The sequence below is a fragment of the Prinia subflava genome, chromosome 11 (genome assembly GCF_021018805.1).
Source record: "Prinia subflava isolate CZ2003 ecotype Zambia chromosome 11, Cam_Psub_1.2, whole genome shotgun sequence".
Taxonomy (NCBI): domain Eukaryota; kingdom Metazoa; phylum Chordata; class Aves; order Passeriformes; family Cisticolidae; genus Prinia; species Prinia subflava.
The window spans coordinates 9,492,464-9,519,521 of NC_086257.1; the positions used below are offsets into that span (position 1 = coordinate 9,492,464).

Sequence of the window (27,058 nt, forward strand, 5' to 3'; positions counted from 1 at the left end):
AACACCTCTTCTGTCTTAATGTGCAAATAATGGATGACGGGTGAAATGTGTTTCCAACAGCTGGGCTGTTAGCCCATTCTCAATCTGCTGGGTTGTGGCATACAGGGTATCTATTTTTATGTGCTGTGGCTATTGATTGTATCGATACTACTTTCCTTAACAGCATCATAATGAGCAGTTAGACTTTCCAAAAGATTAAGAAGACATATTGTGTTATCCCCCTCTTTGTTGACCAGATGGGTACAGCTAACATTCAAACAGGAATACAAGATCTGGGAAAGGGCAGATTACTATTAGTTGGTTTTCTCAAATCTTCATGGATCCCAGACTAATAGTTTTCAAAATGCTTAATTTGGAAAAAAAAAAAAGACAAACTTGCGACTGAGTTCTCAAAACCCATCATTTTTAAAACAATTGTTCAAAGAAGTGGTGACTATGCTTAGGAATTAAAAATAGATCTGATCTAAGGAAACCTGTATTATCATTCCAATCATATATTAGATAATTATGTAACTATTGTCATTTAACTCCCCTTTGCCTTACTTTCTTACTTCTTGTTTGCCTATTGATGTAGGGATTGTGATGATTAATCAGTTAGAATTCACAAAATATATCTGGGATATACTGATGGGAAGCAGTACAGGGATCACCTAAAAATAAGAAGAAAGGGCTTATAAGCAGAGATTATATTATAAGCAGGCTGGTCTCTGATGGAGAACACTAAAAATTCTGTAGTGTAGTGGCAGCCAGCATTTATCAATATGCTGAGCCACACTGAAAGCCTGCCTTCTGTCCTTAGTTCTGGGAAATGGTGAGGGCATTTGGAATGAGTTCGTTGCAGGAAGCAACCTTGGATGAAGTTACTACAGTCTTGTGGACCTATCTTAAGCTAAGATTGATGTGTGGTAATTTCTTACACAAACTCTACGTATCTAAATCTATCTGTCCCATCTAGGAATGCTTAGCAAGGCTACATTGTTTTCATTATGTTTAGAGCTTAGCTAACTGTCTAACTAATTGTCTCAATTTAAACTGAAAGGTAAACATAAGTTTATCCTGGAACTGAAGTTACTGATTGTGAAAGGACAAAGTTTAAGAAATTAAGAAAGTAGCAGAAGTCAGGTTGGGGGCTTGGAGCTGTAAAATGGCAGAAATATAGGATACTTTTGAGCTACAAAAGTGGCACATAGCTGGATCTCCTAAATGCATATCTAAATAAAAGCATCCTACAGAGAAGGGTGTAAGTAGCAGAGAAGTATTCTAGATAGGATGTATTGTCTTGTAAAGAAAGGAAAGAAGGAAAGAAGGAAAGAAGGAAAGAAGGAAATCTTAAGCATGCAGAAGCAGGCCATCCTCAAGTGCTGAAAGACAAACCAGCAGGGAAGATGACCAGACTGTCTGAACAGAGTTTTTGCTGGAAAGAGAGAGTTTAGGAAAGTTGGAAAAAGTGACAGGCAGCTCAGGAGGACAAGGGTGTCATGAGGTTACGGAGGGAGAAAATTAGAAGGGCCAAATCCTGACTAGCACTTAATCTGTCTCCCGTCATAAAGAACAATAAGAAATATTTCTACAGATACATTAGCAGCAAAAGAAAGTCTAGGGAGAATCTCCATCATCTTTTTGGACGGTATAGAGAACATAATGACAAAAGATGAGGAAAAAACTGAGGTACTTAATGCTTTGCCTCATTGTTCAATAGGAAGACCAGCTGCTCTCCAGGTACCTGCCCCCTGAGCTGGAAGAGAACACAGGGAGCAGAATGAAACCCCCATCATCCATGGGGAAATGATCTTTAACATTTAACCTGCTTTAACACTCTAGACACAGTAGGATACCATGTGTTTAGATCAGGAAAAATCTCTTCACTAAAATAGTTGTCAAGCAACAGAACAGGCTGCCCAGGGAAATGGAAGAGTCCATTCCACCATCCTTGGAGGTATTTAAAAGTCGTGGATGTGGCACCTGGGGCCATGGTTTAGTGGAGGGCTCTTCAGTGCTAGGTTAAAGGCATTTTTAAGCCTAAGTGATTCTCACTCTATAAAGGTACAACATTGTTCACAAAAAGCTTACAAGGAATGAAGAAATTTTGTAGAAAGCAAAGCAAGTAATATCTTAGAGAAAACAACTGTGTGATTAACATCAGAGATAGTAAAAGTCCATCTGTATTTGGCCTTTATATGGAAATGAAAACAAGTGTCTTTTGTAGCCATGTAAGTGAACAGAGAACAGTAGAATTTAACCACTTTGTGAGGTTTATATGGTGCAATAAACAAAGTCCACAGAATAAATAAAGTCCCAGTAAATAACTCCTCACCCATTTTTCTGTGCTGGCGCCTGAGACTTCTGTAGCAGGCATGGCCAAGGGTTTCACCCTGCAGTGGTAAACGCTCAGCCCTGCCACGGAACAGCCCCAGTGCACACAACCCTTCATTTGAGTAAAGCTAGCAGGATTTGGAGTCAACGTATGGGTGTTATGCAGTGATGTTTCCTTGCCATCCTATCGTCCACATCTCCACCTCAGGGTAACAAAGGATTACATTCCATCGATGAGCTCAGATATCCCTGTGGCACACAGGCTGTGTGTGCACTGAGCATGCCTGTCACAAAAGAAGAAAATGTTTCGAACAAGCTGTGGAAGTCCCTCTGCTGGAGAGCAGAACATCTTGCATGCAGAGTTTTAATGTACATAAAATCCTCTCTGTGTCACTGCCATGCCTCTCTGGAATAGTCTTCAGCACAGAAAACCCCTACTGATTTCCATTTTAGGAAAAAAAGAGATCATATAAACACCTTGGGATTTTTTTTTCTGTGTAAGAACTTTGCAAAGTGAGATTTGTTTTCACTAATTTGTAGATAGTGATTGGAAAATCCCATGTATTAAGCTGCATAGCAGCACAGTAGTGAATGTTTTTAAGATCCATAGTCTGAAGAAAAACACACTCTTTGAAAACAAAACTGCTGATAGCTAGAGTTTAATATTTTAGCTTTCCTGCAAAGCAGAGCCTATTTTTAGATAGATTTCCACAAAACTGTGTTCTTTATCTGCAAATGTGCAGACTGTCTTCATGCTGCCTGTTAGTTTCTTGCTTTTCGGTGGCCAGACAGCTCTGTCCTTTCCTGTTGCCTCCTCAAGATGTGTCATCTGAATTCTAAGGGTTTGTATGCCTCCTAAGCTTTGGTGTCTTGTTGTGGGGAGGACCAGGCAGTGATATCTAGCCCCAATTTAAGCAAGAAAACAAGATTTAAAATTTACAGAGATGATCAAAGTAAAATCCAGAAGCCATGCTGAGATTAGAAGGAATAACTCAGAGGAGGTAACGAAGATACATGGACAGCTATGAATTAAGGAGTCTTAATGTGCATTGAAGGAATGAAGAAAAAGCTAGAAACTATATCAGCATTAACACTGAAACTTTTTGTGGCTTATTTTAGAAAAATTGCAGCTCAGTTCATTACTTGCCTGGTATCTTCCTGAGCCCTCTGCAAGATGATGCAGCATTTTACTTTCCCCACCTGACCACATTGGTAAACACAACAAAAGGCACAAGAGGGACAAACTTACCATTACCCTCCAAAATTCAGGACACCTCTTACTTATTTTATGATGTGTATGAATATAATATAACAAGGGGAAAGACCTCCCAAGAGTGGACTTGATCACTGTCTTGCACCAAATGAAATGAACCCATCAATAGTTTATTTGAGAATATGTCTTTGATAGGCAAGAATTTTAGATATGATTTGGCTCCTTAAATTCATATCTAGGTAGAAAAATGAAAAGACTTGTAGAATAACCAAGTACTGGGGGAGGCTGGTGCCTGGGGCTGGCAGGCTGAGGGAGATGCCATGCAGACATGGAAATCCGAGGTTCTCAGAGCCAGGATCAGAGACCAGGAGTTTTCCAGCACAGTTTTCCAACACAGCAGTGTTGGTAGGGAAGTAAGAAGCAGATTTGCTACTTTGAATACTCAGCTGGGAGGGTTTGTCTTTGAGTTCATGACCCCTTGGCCTGGGACAAGGGGGGTGTGTTCACCGGGCTGTGAGAACAAGAGAGAAGCCCCTTGGGATTGCTTGGGTCCATACCAGAGGCAGCCTGGGTGAAAATGCACTTTAGCAACTGTTCAAAATGGACAGTTCAGCTAATCCAACAGGGTTAGGAAAAGCTTTATTTACCCCAGAGCTGGGGAGGCAAAGCAGGGTGCTGCTGAGCTTTGACCCCCATCCCACTGAGGGCAGGTGGGCTCAGCTCTGGGCTGAGGGGGGTTGGGCCCAGCACAGCCCATTCGGCTGGCCCATCCCACATCCCACATCTCACATCCCACATCCCACATCCCACATCCCACATCCTTCACCTGCAGGGGAAACAGGCTTTGCTGGGGCTGCCTCACCTGCTCCTGCCCTGCCCCAGAGGGAGGGAGGGAAGGGAGGGAGGGAAGGGAGAGGAGGAGGCTTGCTCCAGCCTCAGCTGTTAAATCCCCACTCCTCAACACAACAATTTAGATAATATTTTGTTTAGAACTCAGTATTTAGACACTAACTGAAATGCAACCAAAATGTACACATTGTATTGTGAAAAAAAAAAAAATCTAGCATTAAAACTAATGTGAGACCTTCAGGGCCACTATTATTTACTTTCGTACTTCAGCTGAAAAGTCCCAAACACTTATTCTAATTGTTCCATTTTAAAACAAAATCGTGATGGAAGAGAAGTACCACAGAGAAGCTGAGACATATTTTAGCTGTTTTTCCTATACATGAGTAGAGCAATACATTGCAGTTTAAGTGCAGTAAAAGCTCATTGTAAAAAATACACAAAACTTTAAAGGAATAATTTGGAATTGAATTTGGCAAGTACTGAGTACTCTTCAGCGACATAGATACATATTTGTCTCATGCCTTAGTTCACTCTGCATTGGGTCAGTTAAATATCACAAGCCCTGCTTGTAATGTCTCTAGCTCTAGTTGTGAATACAAAACATATTATAGTCTTTGTATGCCTTGTAAGCATTGTGGTCACTCTGTAATTAATGAATGCAGGGAATGTAAATTGTTACCATTATGGCTATAATTATTTTTGAAGGCACCTAGACAAAGTACTTCCCAAATGAATTGACATTATCATGCTTTAGTTGGCAAATGTGCATCTGAAAGTGAATACTCTGTGAACATAAACAAAGCATCTGTGCTCTTCTATTATTCTCAGCTTAAAGTTGCCATTTTTTCCCAGCAGTAGTGTTCAAGAGCTCAAAGAGTCAGCGAACACCCAGCAGTTGTGGGGCACAGTAGCAGAGCTGGGTTCCTGATCCTGCAGTTAATGAATTCTGCTGCTGTGAAAGGAGCACCTATAAATCAAGATCCACTGTTCCACATCTGATCACAGCAGTCTCTTTTTTTAGCTTCCATTATATGAAAGAAATACAGCCATTGCAGGTAGATGGAGAACTCTGTGGAGTGAAGTATTCCTTCATCCAATTTGATTACTAGGGAAATGATAGTAAAAAATAAATTCTGCTAGCAAGAGAATTTGTGTGTGTTATACAGCATGGACCCATGTCAGCACTCAATATTGTGCTATGTGCACTCCTTGATGAACCTCAGCCTAGAACTAACATCAGACTCTAGTGATTCTGCTATTTTGGCTCTTATCATGCACAAGGATTTGCAAAGAAAGAATCAACTTCTGCCATCCTTGCCCCCTGGACCAAAAGGAAAAATGATCCCCGTGGGCTGCTGGTTAATGATCTCAGAGGACATGCAGTCCCAGATTTCTATTCAAAGGGAATATCTAACTACTGTGCTAATTGCCACTTTTATAATTTTCTCTGTCCTTCTTCCCTCCTCTAATTTTCTAAAGTTCTGAAAGTCTATTGTGTATTTTGGACATAGAATAGCAAAACATATGAAACAATTTATGGGACAGTGGCAATCCTTTTCCTCCCCCTGTGTGTACATGCCAAGTATTCCTCTTGAGCCAGTGCAATGGCTCGAGATGTCTGTCTCCGTGCTCCTGGAGCCAAGGTTATGGTTGTTTCTTTTGATACTTGATCTTTTTCTTCATCCAAAATACATGTGCACAGTGTGGGAAGAGTCCCATGCTGCTCGCTCTGTAATCAGCGCCCCGTGGGGCTTTGGTCTGGGCTTTCTATACACTATTTATTACTCTGGATGGTAGCTTCTATTTTTGCCTGAGAAGATATTCACTTAAAGGAACTTAATTACTCCTTATGTTTAGCCATCACATTTAATAAAGTTTGGGATTGTCACTGCATCCAAAACCTACTTAATGTTGGCCAATAGGATCTACCACAATATTGATTGTGGTGGTGTCCAAGAGTCCTAGTTATTTGATGGTAGACAATATGCATGGAACAAAGGCTGTCCCTGCACCAAGGATTTATAAGTTCAGTGTAAGAGATGAGAAAGTAAGAGGTTGCATATGGGAGTAGATTGGTAGGGGTATGACTCTCAGGAATTGTTTAAGGTTTGGTTTTTGTGAAATTAGAAAGTGCAAAAACTATTTGGGGTGCAATCTATTGTATCTGTGACAGCGATTTTACATAGTTTTGTGTGTCACTGATACAACAAAATGCATTTGAATGCCTAAAAGTGGAAAACCAGGTATATTTTACTCAGAACACTTTACAAATTATGTCTCTCTCTCAAATGACCCTGTCATGGAGAAATCTTTAGTGTCTGTGTAGGCAAAGAGAAAGAAATGTAGGTGTAGACTGAATGTTATGGATGCTGGTTTTGCAAATGGCTGGGACAGAGGAGATCCTCTGGGTCCTCCCTGGGAGGATGGACAGGCATGGAAGAAGCCACAACGGGTACAGAGAGGAGCCCGTGGCACAGAAACTTCATTTAAGGGACAGGAGCTATTTTTACCTTGAGATGAGGTTTGGATTTGACCAGGGTGTGTGGCCTGAGTGTATTTAGAAACCTGAATCCAGAGCCATAGGACTTTATTTTCTTGTTGAGACTGAATGCACATAAGAGTCTGGGATCAGTCACCCTGACTGCCACCACCTTGAAAGAAGTGCCGGGCATGAGGCATGAGCTGTGTCCTGCAGTGTCACACAGCCCTCTGGGGACTTCACACTGCTAAGAATCGGTAGGGTTTGGGATTTACGTGATTTGTGCCTTTCTGAAGTGCAGCAGGACGCTGTGCCCACGAGAGGGAGCGCTTGGATTACTTTCCACAGTTCGGGTTTTTCTACAAGACAAATCTCTCACACACAGGAAGGCAAAATTCTGCTGTCGACAGTCCAGCCAAATATGCTGTCAACATTTTGGATGAGAGCAACAAGAAGAATGTTAATTCTTTGGGGAAGGCTCCACATTGCATTGTGTTGAGTTTCAGCTTGAATCTGGTCTTACATAATCAGTGCATGGGTCCAGAGCAGTGCAAATGGTTTCTAAATATACAAATTGCAAATAGAGAATGCTTATTTAAAAAGTAAAATTAAAAACAAAATTAAAAGAAAAGAAAATGCAACCCTTGAAGTAGATGGAATTACCACATCCATCATCCCCCACCTCCAAGGCACATCTGACTGATTGGCATGAGAAGCAAACGTGCCATTTGCTGCAATGTCTTTTGCTGGGAGATAAGTCTGCTGTTGCTGTCCCAACATCTTTTCTTCATCCTTCAGCTGGGCTGGTCATGCAGCAGAAGCAGGCCAGGGCATTGCTTTGCCAGGACTGGTGTAAGAGTGGCCCCACACTGCCACAGGAGCCTCTGTCCCACAGCACAGGGGACCTGAGCATGCGCTGCTGTCACGGTGGGAACCAAGGCCTGACATGGCTTTGGTGACTCTCCCTCCCCATGGGTCATAGCACGGGGTTTAGGCACAAAATGAATATGTCAGAGGGAGGCAGCAATGGGGGAAAGCAGATCAGCTGTAGAAAAAGTAATACCACAGCAAGAGGGTGTCAAATGTGGGGACAGAGTGACTGATCTGAGCACCACATCTAGAGTCTGTCATCCTGCCTGGCCCTCGAGTGCTGGCACGGCTGCCACTGCTTCAGGTGTGATGGAAGAGAGGAGAAGAAAGAGTATTCCATTCCTTTACCCTGATATCTTGTTCTTGCATGAACTTTGTAAGCTCGTCAGCAGAGAGCAGAAAGAGGTGAGCTTGGTGACAGAAATTGTTGAAACCTTTCAAATGCAATGGTTCTGACAAAGGATGAAATAACACAGCATTTATAAGGTTTTCACTTTCATGCTCAACATATTTTTACTGTCCTTACCTAGTTGTTTCTCAGATTGAGAGTTACAGTTTCTTGAACAGGCACAGGATAGACGTGAGAAGATCTCACCTGTGAGGTCAGAGGTTCTAGAGGGTTGCTGTGTTGTGCCTGGTTTTGATAGAGTTGAGATGGTGTGTTTCAACACTTTGTAAAACTGTCAGCTCAACAGAGGGATTTATTTAAATAAATTTTAGACAGACGCTGCAGCCAATGCAGCACGATGAAGGTGGTTGTTCCCTGGAGTTTGAGGTCCCCTCCAGAACGCCTGGGAGTTGATGAACTCTGTGTGTCTCTGGAGCCTGAGTGCTTGAACGTGGAGGCAACAGCCAAGCACAGCCTCTGCGCCCTGACCTTTCTCTGGAGAGTTAGACTTGAGCATGGGTGTACAGAATGGGACCACAGGAGCTAGTAACTAATATTTCCAATCAAACACTTATGCAAGTCAATGACAGAGGGAGATGCAGCCTTCAAGCCTTCTGCCACCACTGATCAGCTGTGCCTGAGCTGTGACTCTTGCAGCTCGCTGAATCAGTGAGACCACTGTGTGTACTGCTTGCTAAAGAAAATTACCTGGAAGTTCTTAATCTCGTTCTTAGCTGTCCTTACAGCACTGTACATGGTTCCACTAAAATTAGGCAACAACTAATGCTAAACAAATATATAATGTCAATTGTGTGAAATAATTTCAGACCAAACATCAGTAAGTTATCTATAAAATAATTTAATTTGGTAGCATTGGTAGCATTCCTTCCTCTTCAGGGAATCTCTTTTTAAGGCATATGTAATAAATTTACTTGTTCTCTTCTAAAACTTGTAAATTCACTTCAAAACTTGTTCTGAGGCTTTTGTATGCAAACAATTAGTTTTGCCACAGTCCCAGAACAATAGCACTTGCTAAGTTTATTTCAAATGGTCTTGCAACCACTCTTGAAGAAATTGTGCCTTGGTTAAAAATTTATTTTAAAAAAGCCCAGAAGCATGCAATTTCCTTTTTCCCCACCCCTTTTTCTGTGTGTATTTATGTTTAACTCAGGGCAAGAATTTTATAATATTCTTAAAGGAAAAGATAGAAATAAAAAAATGGCATGAATTCATGAAAGCATGGGTTTATATATAGACATTCCCTGTAAATGAACCAAACATTCTGCAGCCTAGCTAGAACAACCTTTTTTGTCTGCTCACACGCATTTCTGTTTCCTCCACGCCCTCCCACTCGCCCTCCTTTTCTGAGCTGAGTGTCTTGTGCCATGTTTCTGTTGGAACTGCGTGTGCCTGATGCATCAAGCAGAGCAGCCAGGTTGTCCCCACCGTCTGCGTCGAGTCACCTCCATCCAGGCTTTGTCCCCATGGCTGTCACCACCCCACCAGGCTCTCTCGGTGTTTGTGTAGCCTTATACAGTATATTGCACTGACTGTACCTGTATAGTATCCTGTCTGTATACTGTATGCACATAAATATGTATATTCACTCATGTATGTATGTATAGGATGTTTCTCTATCTCTGTATATGTACGTGTGTTTGTTCATAGTCTTTCACTAGAAACGTGTGGCTATTCATATACATTAAGTGTATGTCAATTAAAAAAAAAGAAGTATGAATGCCAGCACCCACTTTTGATAACCTACTTTTATTCTCATTTTGTCTTGTTAAAACAATGAAAATAAAAACATCATGTATTTTAAATGAGAACTTTAAAAGATTATTCTTTTTACTAATTTTTAAGGTTTCTAGTTTTTCAGATCCAAAATGGCAAATATATTGGTGTTTCTCTTGACAGTTTTCTGTAGGTAAAAAATATTTGGAAATAGCTCAGTCAGTGTAGTTTTGACTGTCTGTACCTTATGCAGATGAAGTGCTCCAAGGTTTAAAAATGCCCTAAACCAGCTGGACTCTTGTGCTGCAGATCCCAGCTCTATTCACTGTGAGGGACTTGCTGTCTATCTAGGTGTGACTCACATCCATAACACCTTCCATGAATAGATTCTGGGTATAGAAGGGCCTTAGGCTGCAGAGAAAGTTTCTCCAGTGCAGGTGAGCATTGGAAATGGATAAAAATACTCAGCTTTATAAGCGGATTTTATGGGAGCATTGCAGACTGTTTGTCAGACCTCTTACCCTTTGCAGTTCACGGTAACATATAATTGCCAACTGATTAAGCATTTATTAAAACAGCTAACAATCATTTCTTAGCCCTTTGTAAAATGAATCACCACACAACTGTATGTAGGCTCAGTTATCTGGTCTTGAGGCAGCAAAGCACTGCCTTGTCTTAAATAGCAAAATATTTCTGTCAGGAGGAGAACAGATACACTTTTTCCAGTTGAGCAGGTGTTTAGGTTATCCACTGAATTGAAGCTTAAATTATAATCATCTGTGTTTCTCTATGAGACCTATGAGTGATAAATTTTCTCCCTTTACAGTTTATTTTATCATTGTACTAGCTTGTCCAGCTGGACCAGTCTCAGTGTTCAGTGTTACTGCAGCAGTGTGGCAGCAGCTACTCAGAAAAATCTCAGAAAACAAGTCTTTATGCAAGTAATACTGAGAATCTTGTAGGGTGAAGGATTCACTGTAAGGAGGACCCTTCACCCCAACTAAAACTGCATCATAGAAAATCCTTTTCATTTTTAAAGTTACAGGGTTAAATTCTAACCTCACATATATCAACAGCAAGTTCCCATTTTGCTCCTAAGCTGTAATTAAAATGTCCAGGGAATGCTTTTCCTCAACAAAAAATAAGCTGGAGAAAGGACATATTTTACTAATTGAGACAGGAGTTTATGGGCCAGTGGCCTGATCTTAGGCCTTTACCAGTCAGTGGCAGTTAGTGGACTCTTGAATTCATTTGGCACTTCTCTTTTTTTAGTCTGGAAAACCACATTTGCTCTCTGATGTTTCAGATCACAGTAGTATAGTTCACAGTAGGAAAGAATAAAATGAGAAAAGACAATAGCAGTTTGCATTTTTAAAATTAACATTGGTCAGATCATGGTTCTTGGCACCAGACTTTAAGACACAATTGGAGAAAAGCAGCACTTCTTTACTGTGTGAGTTTGTTTGCTTATGTTACAGGTGATATGTGTCTATAGGTTACCACGAAGCTCAGTGTTTTCTTTACCCTGCATTGTCGTTAGCCATTCCTTTAAGGCTGGATATTGAAATTTCCTTCCTGCTCTGGAGATGTGAATTTGAGCAGAGTCTGAGCTGCTGGCATAGGCTGAGCTGAGCCTGCCAGGTCACTCCACGGTTGAGGAGGCTGTTGCTGCTGGTTTGGTGTGTTAGTGCTGATTCACACTCTCTGTCAGCCAGCACCATCCCTGCAGAGATTCCTTTTAGACAGAAAACAGAAGCAAGGTACAGGGAATCCCTGAACCCAATGAATCTCATTTTCTAAGGCACACGGATGCCAGGCTGATTCTCCTGCTGTAGCTCAGCCATTCTGTGTGCCAGGAAATCATGTCTACATTAGATTTGGGTACTGAATAGTTCAGCCATTCCTGATATAAATCAAATTGAGTGATATTGCTGTAAGGTAACCTCTGACACAGTATCTCATACTGAGGCAGGTTCTTACATCTTTGTATTCTTCAGAAACTCTTAGTATGGTTTATAAATTCAGCAACTATTGTTTAACTGCACTTCAAATTTGAGTTAGAAATAAATGATTAGTAAAGATATCTGTCTTTTAATAATGTTTTTACACATTTTTACAAGGCAGTTGTGACCACCTTCAAGAGTATGATCCTCTCTGAACATTCAGTGTTGGTTTTTAGTCATGCTTTCCTGAAAATTTTTCCCTCCATACAATCAGTACAATATTTGAGAAATGGCATTTACTTTAAGAAAATTGTATTTGACTCAGTTTCACTATCAAAAATGGAGAAATGTAAGAGCATATTTCAAAATTTCTCATAAGTACAACAACTTTAAAGTAAAGCAGCTTTCAGTGCTGAGGCATTTTCACTCCACACATTATTTTGCTAATTTTATATTTCTTTATTCTTAAAATTCTTTTCTGGCCAATTTCCTGAAAGTGCTAGAGAAATATAAAGATGTAAAAGCTTTGCTGGTAAACTGGTGTGGTGAAGTTCTTCATCTGCTGCAGCAATAAAAGTTAGTTAAATCTTGGGTTCAGGTACTGACTTCAATAGAAATGGTGCTTTTTATACAGTTTGGAGACAATGAGGTCCAATAAAATGGGGAAACTAATGGAATTTGTGGTGTCCCCACATTTTTGTAACTTTAGGACAGGTTTCAGTGTCCTCTTTCTTGCAGTTCTTAGGTCTTCCAAAGTTATGGTATTGTTTCCATTCACTTTCGTTCTTCCATTCTCAATTTTTGGGCCCATCTTGGTCCGAGCAGTATCCAAAGCATTCACCCTGCTGCCTTCAGCTGCCTTGTACGCGAGAGCTTTTGCAGTCCACAGGGACTCTGTGGATCCAGAGGAGGAAAGGACCTGCCCAGCAGCTCTCACTGCTCCGTGTGCACCCCTCAGTGCAGAGGGGGGAGTGTTCACCTCTGAATGAGATTTAGAATCTGGCAGTTTGTCAAAGCTGCCATGACTGAGAGTGAGAAACACTGACTGCAGGTGCTGGTGCTGTTACAGCTACCCAGGGGCTGCTGCAGTGGCCATTGGGGTCACAGCTCACCCTGCTGTGCAAAATCTGTTCACAAGCAGTGGTGGCACACATGCCACAGAGCAGCACCTTCCAGCAAGGGGAAATGCTGGAGAGAATGAGTCAGTAACCCCCCAAAGAAATCTGGGACATGAGAGGGTTACCCTGCAGCTACTGCACTGCAAAATGCAGTACAGAGGAGATCTCTGTATCACTGAACTTTAGCAAAGTGTCTGTCCTTTGTTCCTCCTGTGATTGACCTAACACAAAATTGTATTTTCCTTTCTATTTTACAGTGAATGACAGGAAGTATAATGGTGGGTTTCTTGAGTTCTGCATTTATTCCTTAGCAAAGGCACAGATGAAGTTTTGATTTTTAATAAGTGATCTCAATGGGAATGCACTTTGTGATGATCCACTGAGATGCATGAGATGACTTTCCACAGTATCCCCAACACCAGTTAATTTAACAGGCTCTTCTTTTGAAAGCATTTACAGAGTGTGATCAAGAGTACATTTTGGGCAGTTTGTTGGTGTTAAAAAAAAAAAGCTTAGATGAAAAGAATATGTTTCCAAATAAGACAATAATGGAGGATCAGAAAAATCTATAGCTAGACTGACTGCCAGTATGAAAATGGAAAGCAGAACAGTGAATTTGTCACCTAAAATTTGCTTTATTAGTAGCCTCAGCAATAATCTGAAGGCTACTGGAAAACTTGAGGCATAGGAGTATGTGCAGGGCTGGTTCTGAGTAAAGTAACTGTGACATTTAGTAATTGAAAGCAATGAATCATGAAACTGGAGGTCTGGAACCAGAGGTGCTGAAGGTTTACTGATCGTTTGCTAATTTAATTTTAGGATAAGTATTAATTGCTCATAATCTTGAATCTTTGGGAGTTTCTGGAGCTCCAAATAATCTTGTCAGTCATTTTGAAGCGGTGGATTAGTCAGGCCACAGAGCACAACACAATGTAGTCAAGTCTTTTAGTGACTTCTAGGTTTAAAAAAGATGTCCATAGTTTTTTTACAGTACTGCATCATGTAATTACATTGAGTGATAATGGAGTTTTTCCAGGGACTCTAGTTTTACAGTTTTTACAGGGTTCTTTGTTTTTGTTTTTCTTCTGTAGTAGTATCATTTGAAATAAGACATATTTCCAGGAGTTTAGAAATTCAGAATAATGTAAATCAAAACCTTAAACACAGCAATTCAAATGTTATAAGAGCACTAAAATGTGTTGCATATGCTGTTCCATAGGTTGAAATAGCAGGTGTCAGTAAATGATTTTCATGTTAAATATATACAGAGTAAGATTACAAAGTGTTCACTCCTACCTATTTTGTTGAAATAAAAACTAGTGTGATGGGGAAATGCTTTCCCATATTCTTAGTGGGAAAACAGAGATTGATCTCGTGTCCCTTGAAAAGAAGGACTTGTGAAAGGGCAGAAAGGGCAGATCGTGTAGTGCTCAACACCTTGTGTGTGCACTTGTGCTTGTGATGCGACTGCGTAAATGCACAGGATCATTCTAATGTGACTGCTGGCGTCAGAGGAAAGCTTCTAGAAAACACTTGAGGCACTCCTAGGGAGGAATTTGCAGTTCTGCCCTCCAGTGTCCCCAGGGAGCCTTCCCAGGCACTCCAGAATGCATGGAGAGTGTCTGCTTTCACAGCTCACCTTGCACTCCCTGCGTGTTCCTGAACAGACTGTTACTTTTAATCACCTTTGCATTAATAATCAACTGTTGTTTTGAATTTGTCAGTAACAGGAGAATGGGTTAGCAGTACTGAGCTGTATGAACAAGTAACTGTCCTGGGCCAAATTATGCATCTTTCATGGCAATATTCCTCCAAAACACCTCTGTCAGAGAGAGGGGAATGACTGCAAATTTAGCCTGCAGTTCCATCCTGACTTACTGACTTTTGCAGCCTTTGGAAGTAACATTCAACAGCAGTGCAATGGTTATAGCTCACGCTTAGCAAAAGAAATTTTGTCCAACATAATTTTCCAAGTGCTCTTCTGAAGTATTTTAAAATCGTTTTTATTGAGGTTATTTTTACAGTATGTTTAATCAAGCTATAATCAAAGTCTTGGACCCTTGAGGTCAGACAGTAGATTCCTGTTGTCTTCAAATGGGTGAGGATCTCTCTGCTCAGATTTTCTGAAACCTGATTCTGGCCGAACTCCTTCCTGCCTTGGACAACTCCCCTTTTGTGAACATGTGCTGAGAGGACCTGCACGTCAAGCCGAGTATCAGATAGCCAAGTCACTGCTGCTGCTTAACTTAGCCCTCCAGCGCTGGCCCCGGGCACAGGACTCCTGCTAGAGTGGGATTTCAGCCCCTCCCGGTGGAAACTCCTCACCCTGCCAGGGGCTGGGAGCCATCCGCACCACAGACAGTGCCATCGAGAGTTTCAGTGGGAAACAGAGTTTGGAAACTCCTGTCTGAGAACAGGCATGAGGGAGGACCTTTTCCTCCCAGAGGATGGTAAGTGGCTTTCAGAAAGCCTTTCTTCTTCTCTTACTGCAGCCTGCCAAAACCAACCAGCATGCTTGGCTCTGCACAGTGATGTGTAGCACTGCACACAGATTGCACTGTTAGAGACCACTTTGCTTGCAGATCCAGGAGACATTTCTAATAATCTCCTCCTGCTACCTTTTTACATTTCATTGGATTTTGTGTTAGTTTTAGATCACTTTGTTGTAGCCTCGCTTTGGCTGTTGAGCCTTTATTTTATCTGTTATGCAGTTCTGACAAGGAACAGGAGATTTATATATGACAGCCATGATGTGTGATATAGTTTTCCCCATTCTTCAAGAGTCAGCCCCTCTTATCCATCAGGAGAAGGAGATGCTCACAAGGGCCAGAAGCAAGCAGCATCTTCCTCAGCCCCATAACCTGTGGAATTTCAGCACAAGAAGCAGGAACCTACACTACTAGGAAAAAATTATGGAAACACAACTGAATCATGGGGCTCTCCTATTGCCCAGAGCTTTTGATTTCAGGTGAAATAAACCAACAGCATTAAAACAAGGCAAGCAAAAGATTTAACAGCCAAGATGTCATGAGGAGAAACAGCTGAAGGGGATATGGTATTGTCTAAAGCCCTCATGGAAACTATACCAGAAGATATTTTTTTAGGTCATTAATGGTTCATACACGACAAAGAAACACCCTGATCACAGACGTGTCCAGAGCATGAAATATCATGTGGTCACTTCAAAAATTAGAAAGGGTTCCTCAAAAATTAATGAGAATTGTCAACATTTTCAAACTTAGTGACTACTAATAGAGCTGTGTACAATATTTCAGGTATTTCTTCTTCCACATGGCATTTTCAGCAGCACATATTTCCATGGGCACTCATGTGAAAAAATTATAGTGCACCTTCAATGACAGGATTCCTGAAACACCTCTTAGCACTGGGATTTAGCATGGCTTTATCCTCATACCACACTTCACCCTGACACTGGAGGAGCAGAATTGCTCCTGGGTCTTGCTCACTTCTTGTCTCCTGCCTGCCCAATGTTCAGGGCTAAGGTTACCCAGGGTTTGGCTTGAGACAAGGGGATATGTGTGGGATTTATGAAGCACAAAATATCTTTTTACTGAGAGACAGCATTATCCATCCATGTATTTCTGTAGCTATTTATTTAACACATGAATAAATAAAATTTTTCACAGCTAACCAAGAGAGTCCCAGGCCTGGCACTGAGGATGTTTCACTCTGTATTTTTCCTTTTGCTCACTGATTTTTCTTTTCACAGCCCTCATGTTTTCATTTGGGAAGGCTATGCTACATGGGATCACTTGGTTTATATGTAACTTGCAGGTATCACAATGTCCTTTTTCAGTGTCATTCATGGATTCAGGAGCTTGCACAGCCCTGCTTGGGGCCTGTCCTGATGCACTTTGCCTGGTGCTCCTTGTAGCAAGCATCCCGTTCCTGAAAGGCCCAAGAGTCTGACCTCATAGTGTGGATATTCATCCACAAAAAGATACAAGATGTTTTCTACACCTGGTGAACACAGCTAGCCTGTGTGTAAAGTTGTATCCACCAGTAGCTGCTTAATTGTATCATTGAATAATATTTTATTCTTTTTCTATCTGTAACTCTGACTCTCTCTGCCAAACCAAGCTTTCCTGCTTGGTTAAGAGCAAGGAAAGAACCATGTTCATTCACATTTCATTTTCTTGCCTCAAAGACCCATGTTTTGGGCAGGTTAGTGGATGTGCTGGAGCAGAGTGTCACAGCACAGCGAGGCCAGCAGTGCCCGGCAGTCAGTGCTGGGGGTGCCCAGGGCCAGGGCAATGGAAAACAGAAAGAGTCTGCTGTCACACCAGGGGCTTCCTGGCAGTGTGAGTCACTGTCTGCTCCCCAAAGCCTGTTCTGAGTTTTCCCTGGGATTATGTGCTTTTCCCAGTAAATTCTGATGTGGCAGAGAGTTATGGCATGTTCTGACCTCTGGCTCCAAGTCCTGGCCTAAGAGCGATTGAACTGGACATGTTCTGCCCATCAAACCTCTGCTCCAAGACACTTCTGTGGTCTAGCCCAGGGCAATCTAATTTAAGCAATACATGTATTTGGAAACCATTGGGACTGCTAATTATCTTTCTGGAACAATATGAAATTTCAAACCAATGAGATATGAGGTCAGGCCCACTGCTAATGTAGGCACACAAAAAATGTACCATTTTCACTTAGCAGAGGAGGGAACTACTTTGTCTAGCTTGTTTCTTTGACCTTCATAAAACATTAAAACACCAACCAGAGGGAATCTTTTTTTACTTTGAAAGATTTTAATTTAGCATTGTTTTGAGGCTATGCAAAGTTGTTTTATCTCAGTTGAAGATAGGTTTAGAATATTATTTCTTGTTCCATGACACTACCAACATAGAACCCAAGAGCATATAAAAGATCTTAATAGTATTTACTTCCAATGATTTTGGAATAAAAAATGTCAGAAAACTGAGAGAAAATAGTAAAAGTAAGGTGGCAACATATGATGGTTTCGTCTAAAGATTACAAATAAGTTGATGATTAAAACTGTATGGAAAAGCTCAGTTTTGTATTATGGAAGGAGTCTCTTACTTTTTGTTGTTGATGTTCAAGTTTGGCACAAGCATTTGCTTTGAAGAAGATTTTTGAAGGAGAACTAGAGGCTGATGACTAATCAAAGGGTGAGTGTGTTTATCAAGAACTTGTCAGACATCCTGGTTTACTCTTGCACTCAGTCACATTCCTACACAATCTGGTTATCACAGCTTTTACTGCCTGCTTAGGAGCAAGGAATTGAGCCTACCTCCAAAGCCTTCTTGGTGAACGTCCAAACTTCTGGGCCTTTGCCTGGTGTTTTTCTTCACTCTCTTGCTCTATCTGATTTAAAATACGAATTTTATAAAATGTGTCTTATATATTGAATAATCTACTGAGTAAAAATTCCATCAAAACAAAAATTGAAGTTCAATCAGCATTTTTTTTAATCCAAAGGATATTATGGGACATAGTACCTGATACTTGTTCTGGAGTCTCCAGGAGGTCCCTTCTTACAATCCTAACTTTGGTTTCAGGCTCTTTCTTCCCTCTTCAATAAGAACAGGCTTTGGGCCAAGATTCTTTGGTCAGCACCAAGTTTTCCTCTGCTGTGTTCTGTCTTGCTGGCTGTTACCTCCAGTGCTGATGCATTTTGTGCCTGTCTGTGTACATCCACATCTGCAGCCAAGCTCTGACATGCTGCAGTATGTGCACCATTCCTCAAGCACGATGGGATCTTTCCCAGGAGAGCTGTACAGCTGTAAAATGTTTTGAGTGCTCTACTTTTTTCCATAAATTAGGTTGTAACATCATTACTTTTTGTGCCTCTCACACTGAACAAATTCCTTGTTATGAAGTAGCAGGGATATTAACAGCCTAGTGCATGACCAGACGAGAAGGCTGAAGCCAGAAAGGAGGGAGGGTGTGAAAAAAATTAGTGCTGGGGCTAAGTGTGAGTGCCATCAGTTCAGTGACTGGTAGGATTAGGCTTAAGACTGCAGTGTTAAACACATTAGCTTTAAACACCTCAGTAGCCCTACTGAAGTCATCAAGGGTTTTTACTGTGATTAAAAAGCAGGGTTGAGTCCTGGCCTGTGAGCCTCAGTGCCTGTTATTTGTCTAGGACACACAGAAAATTTAGTTGACACTCTGGGACTCCAAATCATCAACATGGTTATTTTGTCATTTCTGTAGTTCATTGATCCACAATGGGGATTTCCTCCTAGGTCTGTCCTGCCCCTTCCAGTGGCCATGAACCTTTCTTCCTAATATTTTTATTTTGTTGCACTTAAATGCTAAACAACTGGGCAAAACTATATTTAAAAAAAAACCCTTTAGTATTTAGGCTTATTTTAATATTAAAGTTTTTTTTTTCCCCAGGCCTTTCAACATCATATGTGTTCACTTGGTGTATTTTAACAAATTACTTTGCCCATCTCAATTCCATGTTTCCCCTGCACACAACATTACTGAATGCAGTTCCAGGAGAGGATTGTGCCAAGTGGACAGTACACCTAAGGAGATGCTGATAGGAAGGACTTAGCCATCAAACAAAAATAGCATTAAAAAAATCCCAAGTAGACTTGAAAATATGTGTCTGGGAAAGTGGGAAAATTCAAATTCTTCACAGTAAATGATTCACTAAGGGTAAGAAAATACAGTGGCCAGTATAAAAAAAAATATTTTGGAGCTGCCTACTCTCGGATATATTTTAGGTGCTGTTTTGCAGGGGGTGGCAGAGCGTCCGTGTAACTGATACTTTCTACAGCTCCATTTCTAATCTTGGGGAAGTTGCAACTGGCATGCTGAAATCACCATGTTAGCAATCACTCCGTGCTGTCTGTCCCTGAACACGTCCTTGGCAGCAGGAGATGGGCAGCACGGGGCATGGGTGGCACCGCTCAGCGCACACGGCGAGCGTGGCTGGCGCGGTGGGACGCTCGCGGGGCTGGCGCGGTGCTGCGGGCGCTGCTTGGGACACTCGGGGCTGGAGCACCCCGCGTGCTGCGGGCATTGGCACTGGCACACGCTCTGCCTGGGACGTGGGGGGCTAGGAAAGAGAAGGTATTGCCCGGTGCCTGCCAGGGGAAATCCGTGCTCGAGCGCTGTTGTCGTCAAGCCCGGTGCAGAAGGCGCTGTGCGGGTGAATATTTGTGTAATGAGTTGTGAGCAGACTGTGTCCCTGTCCTTCCCCATGGAGGAGGACCCAGCCAAGCTGAAGACACTGCTGTGTAAGTACTGAGCCACCACCGGCGAACAGAGTGGCAGGAAATCTGGGCCAGGCAGAGCCTCTCCAAAGACCTGTGGAGTGGAGCAGAGGGGTGGGAGGGGAGCATCTCCACTTCAGACAGGGAATTTTGGACCAAACCTGGGCACCCAAAGAGACAAAGTCTCATGGGCATGGCAGATGCTGTGCCTTGTGCCCACCGGCACCACAGTAGACATTAGATCATGCCTGAAATGAAAGATAAGTATTCAATTAAAAGAGCAGCCAAAGCAGAATTTCTGAAGAAATGGCTCAGCCCTTCAGGAGGGCACATTACAGATAAGTTACCCGTCTAATTCAAAAATCATACGAACATTCAAGGACAAAATCCATATTATGGTTTAAACTTGCTTTACTCAGAGAACTGTCTAGTAGATAAGGTAAGCATGGTTCTGTGATAAAATTCTTTTATCCCGTTTTGCCCCCTTTTTATTTTTTAAAAAACCTCTGACGTTTCTGTATTCTATCAATTTTTCTGTTTGAGTACATATTTTTTTATTACTTTTTCTGGTAGGCTTTCTTACATTTATTAATTTTGCTTTGTTTTCTGCTATGAATCTTAACATTTGTTTAATCTATTATCAATAAATGCTAAATATGCATCAAGCTGAACACAAAAACTACTGAGATCCAAGAAAGTTTCTATAGGGGATTCTAGGCAAACCAGACTCCAGTTGTAGGGACTTGGTGTATGCCCATGCTTGGCATTCTAAGACTTGGGAATGAAAGGCATATGCATGATTCACTGTATTCAAATACCCTTAATGATAAAAATACATTTCTTTCATGAACCACAAACTCTGCCAAAGTACAGAGTACTTTGCTGTACACGTTCATTTTTGTGACAAGAGCAGAGATGTACCTGGACAGCCTCTGTGAATGTATTGTGTGTGTTTACTTACACACAAATCCTTAACTCTTGGGAAAAAATGTGGGGACTCTCAAGACATCACTTCAAATTTGTAAAGTGTTGAGAGAAAGTTTCCTGAGCTGCAGGTATACTGTGATATCCAAAACCAATGAGCCCTTTCAGAAGAGTTTACTGTTAGTGATTTCTGTTCCAGTCTAAAGCCTCTGAAGACACATTATTAATTGTGAACTCCCCACTGAACTCAAAAGAAATCACATTCTCAGAGGGGCTGTGACATGTACTTACAGTTAAACACATGCTAACCTTCCTTTTTGGATCAGGATCATGTTCTTCAGTATTCCACGTGCATGAAAACCAAGAATTTCTTAACTCTTGGAGCCTTCCAGTTAATGAAATATCACAGAGTAGGATAGGTTAATCCATATCATTTGCATGGAGTTCATTAAATCATTTTAACCAAATTTAGCAGTTATATTTAGCTTAATACTCAGAAATGTTAACACCCTGCTTTAATGTGACAGATTGGATTTGGAAAGCAGTATAAAACATGGGTTTCAATGTGTAGAATTTTTTATTTCCACAGCTTAAGGATGTTGTTAAGATCCATGTGCCTTTTTGAGTTCTATTCTATCATTTAAGATCCAACCACTGCTAGATGGCCAGAACTATTTATCTATACTAGATTTTAGTCCTCTGGAGAAGTTAAAACAGGAATCTTTTATTATCCCTTTTTTTTTTTTTAAGAAGTAGTGAGAAGTAAAGGTCTATTTCTGTTGTTGGCATAGATTTTTTTCATAAAATTAATGTTTCAGATGAGAGAAAGCTAACTTTGCAAAGAAAAATCCTATTTAATCTATGACCAAGACAGTTATTTGTATGTTTTTTTCCTCTTTCCACCTCCCCCTTCTTTTCTTCCTCCATCCACCTCCCCCAACAGGTGACGTGCATGCAGTGGTTGCAAGGGGACCATACGATGCTGGACATGATTGAAAAAAAGCGTTGCCTCTGCAAAGAGATCAAAGCTCGACAGAAGTCAGAGAAAGGACTCTGCAAACAGGACAGCATGCCTATTTTGCCGAGTTGGAAAAAGAATGCCGGGACCAAGAAATACAGCCCTCCTCCTTATTCCAAACAACAAACTGTTTTCTGGGACACTGCAATTTGACAGGTCGGTGGAGGATGCTCTCTCCACTGTGTGGCACCAAGGACATGTAGCCTGCTTTCTTTAAAAGGCAAAGGCTCTAACCTAAGACTTACCTACAGATGGTGAACTTCCTAGGAAACAATACACTGGTACAGTGCTCACCTGTCAGTCAAGAGAGAGATTTAAGTTTCCAACTGGATTAAGGCATACATATTTATCCAGGATTTTTTTGGATCCAGAAGATATCAAAATGTAAATATTTCATCAATATATTGAAAACACCCAAACTAATACACTGTTTAAATATATAAATATATATATATAAAATTCAAAAAATTTATGGAGAATTTTACTATATAATGTTACTGTTATACTGTTTTATTACCTATTTTCTATGTTTTATTCTACTGTTCACCCCCACCCCCACCGCCACCGTTTCATTTCTCTGACCTGCCTAGATGTGGCCTCTGTACAAAAGCATGTGGTTGTACGTGTTGTTGGGGAGGACAATGTACAAAACAACTCGGTGCTAGGGCTGTAGAAGATAACTAGAGTTGTACTTGTTAGATGTCCTTAGCTTGGGGGGTGGGATGGACAAAGGAGAGAGTTCTGCTGGGAAGCAGCAAACCTGCAAGCACTGCAAATACAAGTGCTCAGTGCGGGTACCCAAGTTGCATTTAAAATAATAATTGCTCTGCATCTGTTTTCCCGTAGTGGTAACCAGATCAATTGTCCTTGGTTTTGTACAAACCAGTTAGCAAAACGATTTGGCCAAGGAACTAAATTTTCTGCAGCAAAGCCTGTGACAGAATCTCTTCCTTGATGACGTTCCGTAGATTAGCAGAGACCATGGTTCACTGTGACTAAGCATTGTGCAGCCCTTGGCAGAGAGAGCCGGTCGCTCGGCGGGTTCAGGCAGTGCCACTGCAGCCGCCGTCCCTGTCCACACCTACCGACGGTCCAGAAAATACAGGCGACTAAATATGTTTACATGTTTATTATTTTGAAATCCAGTGGCACGTCCTTACTTGCGCCGTGTCAGATTTCCTCGTGTTGTTTCTGTGGGCTGCATTTCAGACCCCTTGGAAGGCTGTTGGGAAATCCCTCTTGATTTCACGCGGTTTTGAAGGAGAAGCCCACGTAACGTGTTCTCCCGGCTATGCCATTTCTTCTTCCTGGCTGCTTCTGGAATTGGCTTGCAATCCTGTATTATATTACATCCATTTTCACAGAATATTATGTCATGACCAAAGAATTATGACCTCCTGGTTTTAACGGGAGAAAGAGATGGCTTATACTGATTATGAGGGTGAAATCTGTGCGGTGAAATATCTTCCAAAAGGATCTGTTGAGGACGAGGGAAACTTGTACTGCGGTGGAATAGGGGGGAAAAAAAGATCTATGGCATATATTTTGTATATTAAAATTTCTATGTGTCTGAAGTTTGGTAGTACAAAATTCCCTCTTTAAAACAATCATTTTAATGTTATATTCACCAAGAAGAAAAGGTATGTTGTTTGAAACTTCTTGTTATATTGGCTTTTCTTTAAAATTATATTGACAGCATTGCCACAGCTGTAATTGCTGATCAAAAAAGACCAAAAATAACAAATTTTAGAAGGTTTTTGTAATCTATATTGCTAAAGTTTGAGTTTCAGTAATGTTTTATCAGTAGTAGTTTCTTTTCAGCCTCTGAAATAAAGTTTTTAAATATTTTATAACTAATTAACTAATGTATATTTTGATGTCCAAACTGAGATTTCTGTAAAAGATGAGGTGTGTGTTTATATGTGTGTATGTATATTAGCATTATTGTATATGTATATATGCATATGTGTACACACATATACATGTATATATGCATGTATCTATATATATCCATAGATGTGTGCATACGTATATCCACATATGTTAAATATTGGTGTGTTAGGAATATACAAAGGCTGGAATAGGTACAGAGTTGAAATGCAGATTTGAAGACCCCTTCACAGCCAGAATGATAGAAGACATGAGAAAAACCCAGAGGCTGTGAGGGAATCTTTGAACACGTCACATCCAAAAGACACCAACTGTTTATTCTGCATATTCTCTTTTTTTTAAAGAAAGAAAGTAGCAGAAGAAAAACTCCAGAGATCTCACAATGTTCCAGAATCTGCTGGAAAGAAGACATCTTGTTGGTCATGAGAAATCTGTTAGGCTAACAGGTTCATTATTCAGCGAGTGTTCATGCTTTGTCTTCCTTGTAATGTGGCGAGAGGAGAATTTTCCATAGCCATGTGTGACACACTTAGCTCAGCCCTCTCCCCCAGCTGCACAAAGTCACTGGTGACAAAGGCAAGCCAGCGTTCAGTCAGCTCTGCCAGTCCTTCTCCTCGCTGGTTTCCTCCCGGAGCAGTTCCTTCACCAGGCACACCCTGGCACACCCAGGGCTGGGGGAAGGCAGTGTCGGTGTGAACGCTTCTGTGCTTGGTAGTGTCTGTTCATATCGTGTCCTTTCCATACCGAGACGTAATAGGAATAATGATCAGGGAATTGAAGCATTCTTGTCCCAAGCAGAGCTGCTTGTACACTTAGCCCACCGCAAACTCCTTGTTTTGCTTTTATTGCTCCACTCTGTTTATGTTGTCCTTCCTGAATAACTGCCCGCGTGCTTCCAGACCTCCATTGTATCCCATGGAAACAATGGCTTCTTGTTTTAAAGTGCGACAACACGAAAAAGTAAAATATAACTTAGCACTTACCTTCAAAGCACTTTAGAAATGTGAAACAAACCTCATGCTTGGAGAGCCGTTTGACTGAGGAGGGGCGTGAGGCTCAGGCGGAGCCGTTCCCAAAGGTCAGGGACAGAGGCAGAGCAGGACACAGCCACCACCCTGTCCTGTGACTGCTGGCCCACCCCATGGCTCGAGTAAAGACACATGGTCCTGCCATCAGAATGCTGTCAAACATTTCCTACATCACCTCCTGTCTCAGCAGCTTCTGTGTCACAGGGTGAATGACAGTGCTTAGCTACACACGGTCATTAAAGCTGTAGTCTGTATAAATATGCAATCTGTATATACATACAGATCACATATATACACACACTTATGGAGACTGTATATATGAAATTGTTTGGTATGCACTTATTTTGCTTTAAACTCCTGAAGTTAAACATTATAGTGTAGCAATTTGTGTAAGGTGCACTGTGATTTCAAGAAAGCACAGTAAAGTCACAGGTCTTGTTATTCTTGCACTAAAAATGTGTTTACGTATATTAGCCAATGTATGTCTACTTTATCGCTCCTTTTGAGAAATTAAAGCAAATGGTATAAAATAGTATGGGGTTTTTTGGTTCGGGTTGTTTATTTTGAAGTGGACAATGGCACTATGTTTTTAAATGACAGGGTTTTTAAATAAAATGAAATCATTCTGTGTTCATTCCAATGTAATACATTTACCAATATCTTGAAACTGAATGTCATGTTGGTTTTTTTTTTATATTTCATTAGAAATTGTCAGGTATGTGCCTGAGATTGTGTAGGACTAAGGAGTAGCTAGAGGCTAACTGTAATCATATATTATTAGCCGTTTCTATATACACAGTATAAATACATATTAATTTTCTTTTCATTTTTTGTACGTGATTTTTTTAGGTAAGATGTAATTAAATGTACTTTGATACTTCTGAAGTAATAAGATGTTGTTTGAAGATCAATTCTGCTTTCTTTAGTGCATTGACAATATTTTACAATAATTTAGTGCTTATTTATTTGTGCTCCGGTGTAATTATAATAAAAAAGCAATAGTTTAAAATATTTGGCTGTTCATTTTTATTTGATAGTTTAAGTTTAGAGACAGGTTATTCACAAGGGCCAGAGATTCCTGGGAAGAAAAGTCAAGTCATAGATGTGTATTTATAGCATTCCCTAGGCACATTTTTAATCGTACCATTTGTTGGAGGAAATGAATTAATTGCTTTAATAGGTTAGTATTTGCTAGTCATGCCTCGTTGCATCTAATGCCATGAGTGCCATCCTTAACCAAATCCTTAGGATAAGATTTCTCTGAAGAGCAGATAAATTTTTGTCTAAGCACTTTTCACAGTTTGGGATGGCAGATGCTCGCTTCGAAGACACCCGCTTCAAAGATCTCCATTTGCACAATAACCCCAAATGGGAGAGGGACCTATCACACTCTCCATAAAGCTCTAAAAAATCTGCCAAAAGTAAGCATAATCTTCCTGTTTCCAGATAAAAGCTTTAGTCTTATTACGATGTAAAACCCAGCCCTTGCAGAGGAATTCGACAACTTCTTTAAGATGACATCCTGCCTAATATTTTTAAAAAGGCATTTTGTAATTTGAAAAGGTTTCCAAGAACAAATAAGCAAGTAGCTAGTAAAGAATCCATTAAGAAACAGTAACGCTCTCACTGTGGCACTGAGACCATATTTCTCTCCTTTCATGAAAAAAAGCTGCCTCTAATATGCAAAAAATGTTCTTATCTTTGTCTGTACAGATCTGCATGCAGAAGTGCACTGCAGGGGAAGCTTTTGGTTGTCTTCAGCAGGAGCTGCTTCTGGGCCAGGCTGCAAATTATCCAGAAGGTGCTTTCCAAGTGCTTCCCGGTCCCAGGAGTCACCTGCTCTCCCCAAGGCACAGCTTCTCTCCCCAGCAGCAATCCCATTGACAGGGCCCATATACAGGATGAAGTTTTGCTACCTCTTCACGCTCCCCAGCCCCTGACATGGATGTTCAGCGTGACTCATCCTCTGAAGCTATGTCCAGCCTTTTTCTCACAGGCTCTATGTTTAGTATGAAGACCTCATAGGGATGACTACAGATTACCACTGTTTTACAGGGATTTCTCCAGCCCTAAAAGAGGAAAAGAG

The 27,058-nt window shown here is 41.0% G+C and overlaps 1 protein-coding gene across 1 annotated transcript in view; it reads left to right on the forward strand.

Moving 5' to 3' along the window:
- NYAP2 (neuronal tyrosine-phosphorylated phosphoinositide-3-kinase adaptor 2) overlaps window positions 1-22,327 on the forward strand; it is a 128,629-nt gene extending 106,302 nt beyond the window's left edge. The window contains exon 6 of the mRNA XM_063408742.1: window positions 21,980-22,327. Within this exon, the coding sequence (XP_063264812.1) occupies window positions 21,980-22,207 (228 nt within the window). The 3' untranslated portion in view covers window positions 22,208-22,327. The remainder of the gene's footprint in view (window positions 1-21,979) is intronic.
- Window positions 22,328-27,058: the final 4,731 nt, after the last annotated feature.